At 46.5% G+C, this 15,944-nt stretch overlaps 1 protein-coding gene across 1 annotated transcript in view; it reads right to left on the bottom strand.

The window, feature by feature from the left end:
* LOC127016171 (alpha-2-macroglobulin-like protein 1) overlaps positions 1-14,019 on the bottom strand; it is a 33,092-nt gene extending 19,073 nt beyond the window's left edge. The window contains exons 1-15 of the mRNA XM_050896552.1: positions 13,952-14,019; positions 13,131-13,314; positions 11,209-11,253; positions 10,729-10,870; positions 10,072-10,124; positions 9,728-9,748; positions 9,022-9,181; positions 8,328-8,412; positions 7,242-7,356; positions 5,829-5,937; positions 4,886-4,995; positions 3,927-4,091; positions 1,940-2,173; positions 984-1,047; positions 324-469 (exon numbers count right to left, since the gene is read on the bottom strand). Of these exons, the coding sequence (XP_050752509.1) occupies positions 324-469; positions 984-1,047; positions 1,940-2,173; positions 3,927-4,091; positions 4,886-4,995; positions 5,829-5,937; positions 7,242-7,356; positions 8,328-8,412; positions 9,022-9,181; positions 9,728-9,748; positions 10,072-10,124; positions 10,729-10,870; positions 11,209-11,253; positions 13,131-13,314; positions 13,952-14,019 (1,701 nt within the window). The remainder of the gene's footprint in view (positions 1-323; positions 470-983; positions 1,048-1,939; positions 2,174-3,926; positions 4,092-4,885; positions 4,996-5,828; positions 5,938-7,241; positions 7,357-8,327; positions 8,413-9,021; positions 9,182-9,727; positions 9,749-10,071; positions 10,125-10,728; positions 10,871-11,208; positions 11,254-13,130; positions 13,315-13,951) is intronic.
* Between the last annotated feature and the right edge of the window lie 1,925 nt (positions 14,020-15,944).

The raw sequence follows: 15,944 nt of genomic DNA, 5'->3' as shown, positions 1-15,944 counted from the left end.
CACATCCACCACCCTCTGATCCAGAGCTACCACAGGGAGCTAAGCAGGCAAGCTTATCTTCTGTGTTAGGGAGAACATGGGGGACAGTGTGTTCCCAAGTCAGTCATGGGGAATGCGGGGAGAAAACAGAGTTCAAGGTGGCCTGGTTTACTCCTTGGGAAAGGCTTGCCAGTTGGTGTTTTGTTTCCCAGCCAAAAAAACTGGCCACCTGGTTTGGCATGTATCCAGCTTACACCACTTGGCTGAGGATAAAACAGGACCAGGAACCACAGTAGGCCAGAGCACATCAATGATGCTATCGCACTCCTTGTGTTTCTGCTCACCTTGTGTCTAAAGCACTTTTCTACTTGAAACTCTTCCACATCAGCCACCACCTCTCCATCCAAGAAGACTGCATACAGTAGAAGCTTGATGTCAGGCAGGAAGTCATTGCCAATAGTCAGAGTCAATGAGAAGGAGCCCTGCAGATCTGCACAAGATAGCAGCAAGGAAGAGAGGGAAAGCATTCAACTGAATCAGCTCATTGGGTTAGGACACACAATAAGAATGAAAAGAGGGAAATTAACAATGTCTACCTGCAGATAAGAACATCCCACACAGACACTGTCACAGATTAACAATAAACCCAGGATATTGGCCACTTCTTTGGCTCAAGTTTGGCAAAAATATTCCTCTTCCCTACTGCACCTTAGATAAACAGGCAAGCTACACAAATTTTAAATCTTCTCCAAAGGTAAAATCTAGCAGCAAAGTCATAAGGTTGGATATTAGATCAATTAGGGCAGGAGAAGGACAGTTGCCTAAAAGAACACTGAACTGATATGAGAGGAGATTGTGTTGGTCTAATGAGGTGGACCACCACTAAGAACTCAGTTCAATAGCTCCCACCTGTGGATAAGAATAACACCTGCAGAGATTGTCACTAGAGAGCAGTCACAGTTTTCTGGGGTGTGTTATGAGGCACTTCATGCGTTTCTACTCACTCTCATGCTGGATAATTGGCACCTGCTTCTCTCCACTGAAAAGGATCTTGCCTTTTGCTATCACCTGAAGAGCAAAGAGAGGAGCCATTCAAGGGCCTGAATTCTGACAGCATGAGGAGAGTGGGAAAAGAACAAGAGAAGAGAGAAGGACGTCTGACAGATGTTGTCACAGAAGCTCCTCTGGCAGGACATGACCTAAAGAGCTCTGTAGCAGAGATGGTGACAGCATAGCTGGGAAGAGAGTTGAGAGGTGTTGGTTAGGCAATGAGAAGACGTGGCCACTCGCAAAGCCAGAGGTACGTCTGAAGCTAAGAGCAGCTGCTCTTAAGCCCCAGTGAACTCTGATCTTCACATTACTAGGATACAGTACTTTTTGACCGTACAAATGAGCGCAGTTCAGTAACCGAGATACTCATAACCTCTCAGCTAGGCTGTAGTCACACTCTTGCTTGCTTCGGACTCACTTTCTTGAAAGTGGACTTCATCAAAACATGATTACATACCTCTGGAGTGCATCAAGGCCCTGTGCAATTTCAAGCCCTTTCCTGTAAATAATCAGGCCAGGGGATGTCAGCTGCCCCAGAGATTGCCTCTTAGTTCACAGACAGATTGCGCCAGACACAAATGAAAGTCTGGGGCATACCTGCTGGGCAGAAACCAGGCTAGGCCTCCACTGTCACCCATGTGAACATAACAGAAAGCAGGGTGAATGGCAGGCATCTATCACCCAAGCTTAGGTCCAGGCACTCCTAACAAAGCAAAGCAGCTGGGGGCTAGAAGCAGATCCAAGAACTGGAAAACAGGAGGAGGTTTGGGCAGAACAGAACTCACAAACTGACTTATACTGGCCTGGGAGTAGCTTACCCTTTCCCATGAGTATCTATGTGCTGTGTGAAAAGGGTAAAATGCCAGTAAGCATAATCTTGCCCTGAGATTCAGCTGTCTTCTGTGCTCACCAAGTAGCAGAAATCAATGTGGTCTGTTTCAGAGCTGAGTTTATTCCGGTCAAGGATATAATCCACTTGCACTTCCTGCTCTTGATCACAGGGCATTACATCATTCCTGGCCTTGATCTCAAGGAAGCTGTTGCTCTCAGAGTAGAAAGGCTTCAGCCAGTGGAAGCTATCCTCGACTCCTGTGTGACTTTCAGAAGAACTTTGCTCATTGTCATTTTCAAGGTTGTAGGTACCCTTCAGAGCACAAAAACATGAGTTGGCAATGAGTATCAAGTGATACAAGGGAGCTTGTACACCTGCTGAAAACACTAAGTTATTACCTGAGCTGATGGCAAAGCACACATCTGTATGCTTAAAATATTCTTTTGTTTAAATGTCATTTTAAAGTCTCTTATGAGACTTTCTCTTATGAAGTTTTAGCAAAAATCTAAGTCTAGTAGATTTGCCCACAATCTCATTTTTCCTCCTTTATCTTTCCATGGGACACACCCTACACCAGGCTTTAACCCTAGCACAGCACCCCTGTTTTCAGTTTGTGTTTCTGGTCAGATGTCCTGAAGCACAAGAGGCACTGAAAGAGCTTTTGTATGGTGAAGCTCTACTTCTCTGCAGATAATTTAGGGCTCTGTGGACAATAGCCGTGGGCATAGGAAAAACTAGTGCCTGTCCCCAGGCTCCCTGAGGACAGAAATCTACCTCCTAGATTACAGAACCTCTGATCACCAAATCCTGCCCAATTAAAATTAGGGAACCTCACCTTGGATAGACTGGGGTCTTGGGGGAGAAACATCTGGAACAATAGTTCCAGTCTCTGAGAAACAGATGGCAATAGGAGATTGTACTACTCGGGCATGAATCCCACATCAGCTGCAGGACTGCAGGTAGTGGGAAGATGGGTGTACTGCCAGGCTGGTAACAATGAGCTCCACGTGTAGGATCAGAAGTTGTGAGGAGAAGCAGCCAAGTACTTCAAGGTCTAGTACTGAAAGGGAGGTCAAAAGCAGCTACCTGCCAAGCTGAGCCTGGACGAGCTATGTGCTGCTGCAGGGCAAGGGCAGCCACTAGAAGTGGAGTTCAACAGAGACAAGTGTCAACTGCCAGTTCTGCTGAGCCACCTCCAACATGTCCCAGAGTGGAGAAAGGGGAAATTTCCTCCAAGGAAGTATTCAGATTAACAGATGTTTTTAGTGGAACCTTCAAAGGAAGGTGAAGGGGGATACAAAAGATTAGGATCATGCTCCAGCTCAGGACAGCAAAGCACCTTTGGTGATGTCCTGGTTTCAGCTGGGATAGAGTTAATTTCCTTCCTAGTAGCTGGTATAGTGCAGTGGTTTGGATTTAGTAGGAAAATAATGTTGTTGATAACACACTGATGTTTTTAGTTATTGCTAAGTAGTGTTTATACTAAGTCAAGGATTTTTCAGCTTCTCATGCCCAGCCAGCAAGAAGGCTGGAGGGGCACAAGAAGCTGGGAGGGGACACAGCCAGGACAGCTGACCCAAACTGGCCACAGGGATATTCCATACCATATGACATCATGCCCAGTATATAAACTGGGGGGAGTTGGCTGGGAGGGGCAGATCGCTGCTCGGGAACTGCCTGGGCATCAGTCGGCAAGTGGTGAGCAATTGCATTGTGCATCACTTGTTTTGTATAGTCTAATTCTTCTATTATTGTTATTGTCATTTTTTCAATTCTCTCCCCATCCCACTGGGTTGGGGGGAGTGAGCGAGCGACTGCGTGGTGCTTAGTTGTTGACTGGGGTTAAACCATGACAGGTGACCATTTGGCTGAAGTGTTCCAGCACAGCCTCCAGTTTCCCTGAGGAGATGGCCCTGGAGAGTAATTAAAGATGCTTCTACAGATATAGTCAAATGAGATCAGGAGCCACAGGGCTGTGCTCCAAAACCTCAGATTTCTTCCACTTTCTATCCCTTTCCTCAGTCTACTTTCACTTTATCCTCCTTTTTCTGTGGCTGATGCTTACCTTCAGAGAAACCAGCGTGCTGTTCCAGCTGGTGGTATCCAGTAAGAAGTGGACTTCCCCGTTCTCATCTGTGAGGAATGACAGGTGTGTCTCCTCATCATTGATGTCAACTGTTAGGTAGACCGTTTCATTTCTGAGGGGAGACTTGTCACTGTGGCAGAACATCTGCAGAGAAGGGGAAGAAGTTAATGCCATGTTGTGCCACAGTCTGAGGCACTGCCAGTGCTTAATATTAACTGTTTCTATCACTGGGCTTCCTCAGCCCTTCTAGCTTTCAGACAGGTTGGAAGGATCCAAATAAAAGTGCGATAAATACACAAAAACAACCACGTGCAGCTGTTCAGGACTAGAAATAAACGGTAGTGCAGCCAAATGAGACATCTATATTGGGAGAAAAAAGGTGATTTCCTCAGATCCTGAGCTTTTTCTTGGACAACGCTGCAGGATCCTTGATGATCAGAAACAGTCCTGTCTCCAGCAACTTAACTCTTGCTGTTCCTTGCCCTCCTTCATGCTGGGGTTAGTACTGGCCCAGGTGGAAGTGTTTCTAGCCCCAATGGGACAGCAGTCCTAGCATCACCCAGGGGACTTGAGTCAGAAATGACTGCCAGTGAACTGATATACAAGGCTTTAGTGATTTCTGCTAAGTTACCATGAGCATTTGTCCGAACGGAATGTTATTTCCCTGCTGATGCCACCTCCATCCCATATGCCTTTTATTGCACAGACTAGTTTCAGGAGCTACTCCTGAGGAAGCCTCCAGAGACTGCAGCTGGCCCCAAAATTCCTGTCCAGGGAATATACTAGGTTAGGCTGGGGAGAAGAAATTGCTTCTACACGAGGCTTCACTCACAGTTGCTGGGTACCAGTACTTCCTTTCCTGGAGATTGTTGCTTTCTGCCTACAGAAGATTACATCTATGATGTATTCTCAGCAGAGAAGGGATCCATGGGTCTTACCTTCCCTGTATATGGTATTCCACGTTTGTAGAATGAATGGAGGTTGATAAACTCTATAGACTTCATTCTTGTTGCAATAGGAATTCCAGCCGTTTCCATAGTCTCTGCTCCTGGGTGGAGAGATGAGAAATCTGTTAAACCCTAGCAGTGCTCTTAGGGAAGCAGGAGACAAGAAGATGCTGCAACACTACCTACAACATCTACAACCTCTAAATTTAGGAGAGAAAATACATTCTTCTAGGATATGATTCCCTCAACCTTTCTGGGTCCTCTGCTTCATGACATGATGCATCGTACCCTATAAGTACTTATTTCTCTTTATTGAAGATAAAGACAAACTAGATAACTAGTTATAGACAGCTACACTGTGGACGCCTAAAAGTGGCCTGAAGGACCCCACCCACAGTGTGACAGTTCGAACAATGGACACCTCCAGTTGCCAGAGCTAGGTGCACATTAACACTGATACTGAAAACCTACCTCCTTATAGTCAATATTGTGTCAGACTAAAAGGGAGCAGAATGGCATTCCTCACAGCAGGAGTGTGCATAAGCAGCCCTGCCTCAGGCTTAAGAAAAGAGAGGACAAGAGACTGTGGGTAGGGATTACCTGTCAGGATGGTGCACTACAATTAGCAAGGACTGCAAGGGCTTGTTGCAGACTTTTCCATGGCTAGCCAGGGCTTTGCAACTGGCTGAGGAACACCTTGGTGTCCAGGCAATCACTAAAAAGTTATATATGTGCTAGTGGAGATGAAGGGTGGAGAGGATTAGGAAATCTGGTAACAATAGATGGAAGAGGTACTAGAATGGAGACCATCATCATGCCAGAAGACTTGGGAACCCTCAAGTTACTTTTTCAAAAGGAATTCAACTGCCACAGAAAGGCCAAAACCAAAGAAGTTGCCTGCGAGGAAGAGAACACTTCACATGTTCTCCAGTACCTGTTCCGTCTTCCACCATTTTTCCTATCACAATTATGTAGCTGTCAGTTTCTTTTAATTCCAGAGTCTCTGTCTTCACTGTAAAAGTAGCGCAGCCACTCCTGTTTGTCTGCAGAAAAAGAGATATGAACAGAGAGAAAGAGCATGTTGTGGAGGAAGACAAACTGTTCCATAGATGCTGGGCAATCCTAAAGAAGTATTTCCAAATACTTGTGGAGCAGATGGAAGCTTAAAAACCTATAACTGCAGAAACCCATTGTAGATACCTTAGCCAGAGAAGAAAATCAACATGCTTGGATTAAACAGTCACCAAAAAAGTGGCTGAAAAAAGTGCTTCAGGCAAATCATGTAAGAGTTAATTATGTCACAAACAAACACAGGAGACTGGATTAAGCTCAGATCCTGCAGCTAAAAGAGCATGAGTGTCTTTACCTAAGCTAAAGGTAACCTCCTCCCTGAAACTATATGGCCCTGATGAATAAAGCCTGGCAGTGTGGCTTTCCAGTCATGACCATCTCTGTGATGTGGCCATGGTAAACAAGGGCATCCAGCCATTTACAGATTGCAAGCGCTTTGCCAAGCATTAAGGCAGAGACTGGGTACAGCCAGTCTGCCAGAGAGGGGAGGTGGACAAAGTGTTTCTAGTCGTGCCTGTTAAGTTCTCCACAGAACCTTGCAGGGCCTCTTACATGCCATGTGAGAGGCAGCTGGCATGCAGTTGGTGTTTTGCACAGCTAAGACTGTACAGCATTCCAGCTGGAGATATTTTGCTACTGGGTGAATTTTAAAAGATGCAGAGATCCAGCTGGATTTTTATATTCTGGCTTGTTGCTGGCTGGTCTGACATTTAGAAATATTTTCTTCTGCTTTCAGGCTGAAAGAGCTGCATCTGAAAGCCACGGGAAAAATCAAGTGTGGAGCATAACCACAAATGTATAATGAACACAAATGTGCAGAAAGCGTAACCAGCACTGGACATACCTCAGACAGGACACTAGCAAGCTTAAGACGATCCATTAACTGCATGGATACAGCAAGAAAAAGGGCATTAAGCCACAGACCATCCAATGCTCTGATAGCCCGTTTATTGGTGGGAGCTGTCACAGGACTGAATAGACCAGTGATCTGATTGCATACAATATGATACAGACTCTTGGGAAAGGTCCCAGGCATCATTACTTACACAGAGCTTACACCCTCTCCTGAAACCTGAGTCAGATATGGGCAGCTAGAGCAGTAGTTCAAGCAATAGAGTCACAGGAAGAGCAATCAATGGTCTCATCAGGTCTAGCAAGTGGGAAGACACCAGACTAAACAGGTTGGTGCACATCAGAGGTGCATCAAGGCAGGTTAAGGGGACAGACATACATTTCCAGCAGGTTATACTTTCCACTCTCCTATTTGTTCACCTACCCAGCTGTTTTGCTTCCTCATCTCAGTAGAACTTGATCGCTTGACTTCCAAGAACTGGGATGATGTGATAAAAGTAATATTTATTTTCCCCTGAACGGGCTTCCCATAGGTATACCTATGTCAAAAGGGAGAAACATTCACCTGAACACTGGACACTTCAGCAGAAATATTGATCCAGGCCACCCCCCATCCTTATCAGGGGGAAGTGGAGCCTGGGAGAGCTTTGTACCTTGTTTGCTCAGGAACTTCAACTCATCCCTTAAGATCAGTTTGCATCCCCCCCCGCCAACTATACCTAGCATCCTTAATGTCCTTCAGCCTCACAGTAAATGACCAGGTGTGAGAAGGAGCCTGTTCCAGAGAGTGATCTGTCTCCCCCAACCACAAGGTAATGTCCTGGTTTCGGCTGGGACAGAGTTAACTTTCTTTTTAGTAGCTGGTAGAGTGCTGTGTTTTGGATTTAGTGTGAGAATGATGTTGATAACACTTTGAGGTTTCAGTTGTTGCTAGGTAGCGCTTAAGCCAAGGACTCTTCAGTTTTCCATGCTCTGCCAGCAGGCAGGTGTGCAAGAAGCTGGGAGGGAGCATAGCCGGGGCAGCTGACCTGAACTAGCCAAAGGGGTATTCCATACCATGGAACGTCATGCCCAGTATATAGACAGGGGGGAGTTGGCCAGGAGGCGCGGATCGCGGCTCGGGAACTAACTGGGCATTGGTCAGCGGGTGATGAGCAATTGCATTGTGCATCACTGGTTTTTTGTCTTCCCCCCCCCTTCCTTTTTTTTTGTTATATTCCTTTTCATTACTATTATTATTATATTTCATTATTACTATTGTTAGTATTATATTTTACTTTAGTTATTAAACTGTTCTTATCTCAACCCACGAGTTTTACTTTTTTTCTTTCCTTTTCTCCTCCTCACCCCACTGGGAGGGGGAGGGGGAAACGGCTGCGTGGTGCTTAGTTGCTGACTGGGGTTAAACCACGACAGAACATCATACTGGAAGGCCACTTCTCGGCTATGGGCAATCTGGAGGTGATTGTGGAGTCAAAGGCCAGAGATCACAACAGTATCATGTACTTACTTGCCACAGACCTTCAGCTGAAATTCCTTATCCGCTGTAGTGATAAATGGAGGGTGCTCAATCTCTATTTCAAATTTTTTCAGCACTGCATAGAAGAGAGGAAGATAAGGATGGAGGGAAAAAAGCAATACTGAGTATGGACACTGACTGTAAGTTCTGTTATAGTTGCAGTCCAGATGGAGGGGAAAGGCAGTAATATCCCCAGTTATTCATCACCATGCTGCAATAGGGGTTACTCCCTTCAGTCACACCACCCTCTATTTGCTGCTACAATTGCACATGGGACTGCTTTCTACTCCAGCTCAGTCAAGCATAAACATTTTAAATGGCACAGGGTTTTGTCCTTACCTACATCACTGCAACTAAATCGGACTAAGACATGATCCCGCTTCCTATTATAGCAGCTGACTGGAGTGGATAGAAAACCTAGCTTAGAAGAGGGTGACAATGAGCAGCAGAAAGTGCTCATCACAGGGCCCAGCCACAGCTAGAACGAGATGTCAGACCACAGCCTCTCCTTTGCAGCTGCAGAATCTCCAGCCCAGCATGAGATGTGCGCACAGACCCATTTGTCCCTGTCCCCAGTCTGCTGTTCTCCCAGGACAAAAGGTCTGATGAACATGGCCACATCGCCCTGCTCTCTTCTCCAGCTACCCACACTGGTTTTCCCTCACCTCTGTTGTCCAAGTTTTACCATATTCATCCACATTGAAGGTTTTTCGAGCCATGTCTTGTTGCACTGAGATGGTATACTCCCCAAGGGGTGCTTCAGAGGCCAGGGGGAAGGATAGATCCACAATGCCATGTCTTGACTTTACATTCAGCCACTCAGCAATACGGTTATGTTCAGGATCCTATTTGGGAAAGGACATGCAGGGCCACCAAGTCACACTGGGCGCCTGGATACCTGGCAGGTCCAGCCATAATCAGGCACAAGAAGGCACTATGAGGGTTTACCCTTGCCCCAGTAGAGAGGATGCCAGATCACCAGGTGAGATTCCTTCTCCTCCCTCCAGTATCCTTTTACTGAACTTTTGAATTGCAAAGGCTGCCAAGAACAGTAAAGCTACTGGGAAGTGGTAACACCATGACCCTGTGGGAAGGAGAAGCAGCTGTGCTGCATCTACTGAGCACTTAGCCTTGTGCTTTGTGCTCTGTGCAGACAAGGTGTTGGGCAAAGGTTCGTTACTGCCCTACCTCTAGCTCAGCTATGATGTGCATCACAGAGGTGCTGGTCTGAATGAAGAACCCAGGCTGACCAGGTAGAAAAGAGGTTCAGCTGAAACTGAACCATAACCATAAATTTATGAGGTTACATTTGTGGCACAACTCTGTCCAGGAATGAAAGGGCACAGTAGAAGAGACAGACATCTCCCTTTGGTCAGTTCTTTGCCATTTACCTCCAGCCATATCTGGGAATACTGTAAAAACAAAAGAAACACAAGCTCAGTTTTGTACAGAGCAAAACAGCATCCATGTGAACCAGTATTAACAACACTGCCTGACGTGGGCCCCTGACCAGAAAGTACTGCCCCATCCAGACCCCACTCTAGGTCTCCTCCTCCCTCTGTGCTAGCTTACACCACAGTCTTTCTCCAAGGGACCAGTGGATGAGTGGTTTCCCTTCAAAGATCATTTGTTCTTACGGTTTAACAGGCATGAAGGGAGATGTCTCTTTCATGAGCCTCTCAATGGGTCTCATGCTGAGGCTCCTACTTCTAGAAAAGCACAAGGTGATACTCACCTCTTTTTTAATGACCTTAAGGTCCTCGTTGAAGTTCACAATTCGAAATTTCACTGGAGATATAAAGAAAAGGACAGTAAAGCATTCTGGCTGCAACACGTCCTTGCACAAATCTGCTTCTCCTTTTCTGTGCTCCAGTATTCATGCCTCTCTGTTTACCTCAGAGGTATTCAGGTCTTTCCCCAAACAGTCATCCCCAGCATCTCCCACGCCAGAGGACTTTGTCTGGGAGGTTTATATGCAGCTGCGGGCTGTAGAAACTCACTGCCTTTACACGGGGAGATTACAATGATGTGTTAAACAGTGGGGTTGGTCTGTCTGCAGTCTGTTCATATTGTGAAGACTGTGGAGTAACTCTCTATTTCTACAGCTTGGAACTGTCACTCTAGGCTTTACTCAAATATTAAGAGCAGTCTTCAAAAAAACCCAAGAGATTGTCCAGTGTCCTGGAGAGTCCTGGCTTTCCTTTTAGGTCTCACTAGAGATACTTCACCAAAATACCCAGGAGCAGCAGGCTGGGCATTTGGTGAATAGAGATCTGCTTTCTTCCATCTCCAACAAGCTTAGCTTGCTGCACTTGGTGAAATCTTCCCCCCAGATGTGGCTGCTACCTTGACCCTTCCCTCCCCATTTCCATATGCCACCCTCTTGCCTTACCTGTTTCTCCAGGTTTGTATAAGCCCTTGTCTGTCTCTACCAGAATTACATTCTTCTGAGGCTTAACCAGAACGTTCTTGCGACCCTCAAAGAGAACATTGTCCCCACTGTGGATCAGGACATGCAGAAAAACCACTTCTGGCTGTTGGATTAAAAAAACCAGACTGCCTGAGACTACAAGTGGCTTGAATGAGAAACAGAGGCACCTGTCCTACGAAAATCTCCAACTTCCCTCTCCTCCCTTCCCCTCCTTTGATTTAACTCTCTCCTTTCCCTAGTCATAGTCTTCTCTGTGCTCCCCAGCTTCCTCATTCTCTTTTCTCTGCCTCTCTCCTTGTCATGTTTGCCTCTTTCCACATTTCTGTCTCCCCTTTACTATCTTTCCCACCCTGCATTTCCAACATTAACATGGCTCAGATGCAGGAGAGGCTGAAGTTCTCTAGTTTGTAAGAGGAGAGGTAGCCAAGAGAGGTGTCTTACGTGTGACGTGGAATCATCTCTTTTCCTGGGAATGAACTCTGGCACCTAGTGTAATTGATACAAGGAAATGGAAAACAAATTCATCAGAGACTTTGCATCTTACCCCAGATGTGAGACATCATCTCACTGTTAAAAAATCCCTGAACTTCAGAGTCCATATTCCACTGTATGACTCTGTCTCTAACCCGCTTGTCATTTGTTGTGGTGTAACCCCAGCTGGCAACTAAGCACCACGCAGCCGCTCGCTCACTCCCCCCACCCAGTGGGATGGGGGACAGAATAAAAAAAAAGTAAAACTTGTGGGTTGAGATAAAGACAGCTTAATAGGACAGAACGGAAGAAAATAATAATAATGATAATACTAATAATAGTAATAAAATGACAATAATAATAATACTAAACTAATTAGAATGTACAAAACAAGTGATGCATAATGCAATTGCTCACCACTTGCCGACTGATGCCCAGGCAGTTCCCGAGCAGCGATCTACCCCTCCCAGCCAACTCCCCCCAGTTTATATACTGGGCATGATGTCATATGGTATGGAATATCTCTTTGGCCAGTTTGGGTCAGCTGTCCTGGCTGTGTCCCCTCCCAACTTCTTGTGCCCCTCCAGCCTTCTTGCTGGCTGGGCATGAGAAGCTGAAAAATCCTTGACTTAGTATAAACACTACTTAGCAATAATTAAAAACATCAGTGTGTTATCAACAACATTATTTTCCTACTAAATCCAAACCACTGCACTATACCAGCTACTAGGAAGAAAATTAACTCTATCCCAGCCAAAACCAGGACATCATTATAGGGAGAAGAAGCAGTCACTGCCTGTCTCTTGTTCATGAACCCAAGAGTGAACCAACCGACATGTCATTCTCCCACTTCACATAAATGTGAGATTTTTATGAAACCAAGAAAAACCATAGGGAAGTCAGATCTGGAGCTGACCAAGACAATAACAGGAGATGAGATACTGATCAGGCAAAAACAGAACATCTCAGTATCAGAAAGACTGAGCTCACCAGGAGAAAGATTCTTTTTGCTAATGGCAGACTTCCTTGGCTTTCCAGAGCCAGGACTTTCTCTCTCCTAAGGGCTGGCACCAAACACTTAGTTAACCATTGTCTTGTTGATGCAAGAACCAGAAGTGTCCACAGCCCCTCCTTGAGTTCTGCTGAATCTGCAGGACAGTCAGGGCATAGGCACAGCAGCTTTGTACGGTGCTGAGGAAGACAGAGGCAGTTTGTAGAGCCTCAGCACCAGACATATCTTCATGGCTCTCCAGAAATGTAACTGAAGGTCCTGTAGCCATGCCCCAGACTCAGTGTGTCTAGTTAAGCTAACTAGAGCAGCAAAGTTGCAATGACAGGAACTCAAGCCACCCAAGAAATATTCAGACTGCCTAGGTGAAATTCAGTTCATTTTGGGTTCAGCGCCATCACCACCCATCACAGCTAAATTAAAGCAAGTTCAATGTCTATGCAGGCTACAACTACACCTTGCAATATAGATGCAGCTTTAGAGCAGAATGGTCCTCCTGGAGCTGGAGGAGCAGGCTTCTGAGGAAGTGAGGATGAAAAGAATGTATTCCCAATGCATTGACTTGCACTGTGATATTCAAGCATTTTTAGGGACTAAACATTGAGTAAAGTGAAAGTCAGTGTTTTCCAACAGGCTTTAAGTAGAATGAAATTGGCTGATACAGATCAAAAGAACACATTTTTATCTACATAGGAAAGATTCCCTACTTTGCTAGGCTCCATGACACCGCTGTATTTTGCCTGGCACTGGTAGGGAAATACACTTAACCTGCTTGCAAGCCATGGCAAGGCAAAGGACAGCGTACCTAGAGAAGTGCTGGGCTCCTGTCTGAAGTGAAGGTGAGAGCATCCACTGCCAAATCAGCAGCCACAGCTACACTCACCTGGAAGGTGATGCACTGAAAAGTGCCTGGCTTCTCCACATCCTGTTCGACCAGTGTGTGATTCTGGGTTGTCACCTGCAAGGTGACAGCCAGGTGGACAGCATCAGTCAGGGAGCTGAGGTGAATGCAGAGCTTCTCCTCTTGGGAATGGTGAATGACAGCAGGGAACACCACCACATAGTGACTAGAAGAGAGCAGGAGGTGTTCAAAAACAATTCAGAGGCTGAGGTGGACAAGCCAGGATCCACCTCTGCTGCTTTCATTAAGAGGTAGACCAGGGGTCAGAAATGTCTGGAGGCCTGCAGTGAAGGAACTATAGTGCAGCTCCCTTTCCGTACCAGAAAGAAGCAACATGCCCAGTGTGGAACTAGAGAGCTCCTGATATCCATCTGTCACCACCTTGCCACCAGCCAGGACACAGCTGCCCAGTGTACGACACTCCAATTGCAAGTACACAGAGCAAGGCTGTGTGAGGAACAAAGCCAAAGACTCAGCGGCTGAGGCATAAGGCTTCAGTCCTCACACCAAATTTCACCCCCACCAGCACAGGATGAACAGAAGCAAAACTTGTGGCTTCTGTAGCTTTGTGGTGTGCGCAATGCAGTGCCTGCACGAGCAAACACCAGGGGCTTCACCTGCAGTGGTGCTCGATGCCCAGCACTCCAACAGGACTCAGTAGGAGCTGCTTCTGCTCAGCCTCCCTGAGAACAAGGCCCCCACTGTTCAGCTCTGTGATGCTAAACAGTGCAGCACCTCAGCACCACCCTTCAATGATAGTCCCTTCCACCAAGTTCCCCAAAATCAAAAGGAGATAATCTCACGGTTCCAGGCTTGCTGCAGCTGCGACTGGGAATAGGGTCAGGGCTAAGAGGAGCACTGGTGCTCCCATTGCTTGGGCTGGGACAGACAGCTGAAAAGATCCACACAGGAAGAGAGAACTGCCTGTACTGGTGGGCTGGAGCAATCCTAAATACCCCCCTCAGATGCTCCTAAGTCCAAAGACTGGGGGAGTTGATATATGGAGATAGTATCTCTTCCAGGCTAATGACATTAGCTAATATTTACTTGCTTCCACCAACAGCAGAGTAAAGGCCACACAGCACAGTTCTCCAACCACATTTACATTCAGATGGTATTCTAGGCCATCGGGTGCCAGAGCACTGAGGGGGAGATGTGGGGTGGGTGACTTCTAACGCAGGCTGAAGGAGACTTAGGAGAAAAACTCATCTCAGCTGTGGCTGGTCTGGATCCTGGCTGTGGCATCCAATGACAGTCAAAGCTGCACAACAGCTACTGTCCCCAGCTTGTAAAAAGCATCCTCAGTACTCTCTCTGTGCATCATCAGTGATCTTCCCCTCACCCAGTATTTAATCAGAGCTTGGAGTAAAAACCTCTCAATTCACCTCCATTCCCTGCATCACTACCTCTCTCCACCCATCCATCCCAGCCATGTCCAATGCTCCTGGGTACAGAAACTTTTCCAGGGCCGCTCCTGCCACCCACTGCCAACTCCCCTTGTAGCTCCACTGTAAGGCCTTTCCAAATAAAGCAAGACATTTTAAGTCCCCACATATTTTAGCAAATGTCTACTTTACATCCCCCCAGGCCAGATGTCCGGTCGTTTGCCAGCTTCCTCCAGCCATAAGGTAGTTCTACACTGACACCACCACCCATCTCCTCCTGTCTCTTCTCAGGCACTGCAAGCTTGTATTTCCTTTTCCTGAGTGGCAGCAGTGAAGTGAACAGGGCTTGGACGTATTTGCCTTCTAGTTACAACTTCATTTGAAGGTGGATGTCCTCATCCTGCCCTGGCCCCAGCTGTGTTTTTGCAGAGCATAACCAAAGGTACACAATATAGAGTGAATTTGCCATCTACCCACTCTTTGCTCCCAGCTGAAGCAATTCCCTGGATTTACTTTGGCACATTCCCCATATGTGTGCTTAGCATCCACCCTCTTAGTGCACAGTCCGATGTAACAGGAACACACTAGCCTTTAACCTAGCACTGACATTGCAGATAATCTGCAGGTTTAAAGCACTGTATGTCACTGATCTGGGAGCATATTTGATTCTCCGAAATCAACAGGGTTTTGAGTTCAAGCCTAAACTAGCGGGACAAAAAACAATCCAAGTTCTGTCTGATTTCAGAAACATTCCCCATGGCTCTGCATCTCTGAACGGTCATCAAGTTGGCTGCCTCTGAAGTTAAATGGGAACAGATAGACAACAAAAAGATAATAACATGCTAAGGTTCTTCCCTTCTTCCAGGGAGGAATGGGGGCACTGGCAGAGCTGTGTGTGAAGCCCTGGGCTGGTCTGGCTGGAGGCTGCAGGGCAGGAGTGAAATTTCAGTAAGAAGTAAATAATACATAAAAAAGAAGTTCTACAGAAGAAGAACCCTGAAGCAAAATCCACTGACATCACAAATAATGAATTTGTCCCAGGATGTTTCTGATGAAATCCTGGTAAAGACAGCTTTATAAAAATTGGGCCCCTGTACCAAATATAGTAACTGAGCTCTCGTGCTACCATGAGCTGTGCTGTATAAGGCAGAGCAAGACAACTCCCAGAGAAATATCAACAAGCCTTACAAAGCCTCGAGGCAAGTGCCTTTGGTGTATAGGCAATGAACATTATCTCCACCCCTTCCACCCGCCCACATCTCAGCCTCTGCCATGCGCAGTGTGATTTCCACCTTCTTGGTTTTGAAGCCAAGAGAGAGACGGGCACCCTGTCAGGGCAGGAGCTGCATAGTCCTTCAGCTCTGGATGAGGGGGAGAGGGAAGAAGGAAGACAGCAGAAGCAGGGGTGAAG

This window comes from Gymnogyps californianus, chromosome 1 (genome assembly GCF_018139145.2).
Source record: "Gymnogyps californianus isolate 813 chromosome 1, ASM1813914v2, whole genome shotgun sequence".
In the NCBI taxonomy this organism is placed as follows: Eukaryota; Metazoa; Chordata; class Aves; order Accipitriformes; family Cathartidae; genus Gymnogyps; species Gymnogyps californianus.
This window is presented reverse-complemented; position numbering and strand designations above follow the sequence as displayed.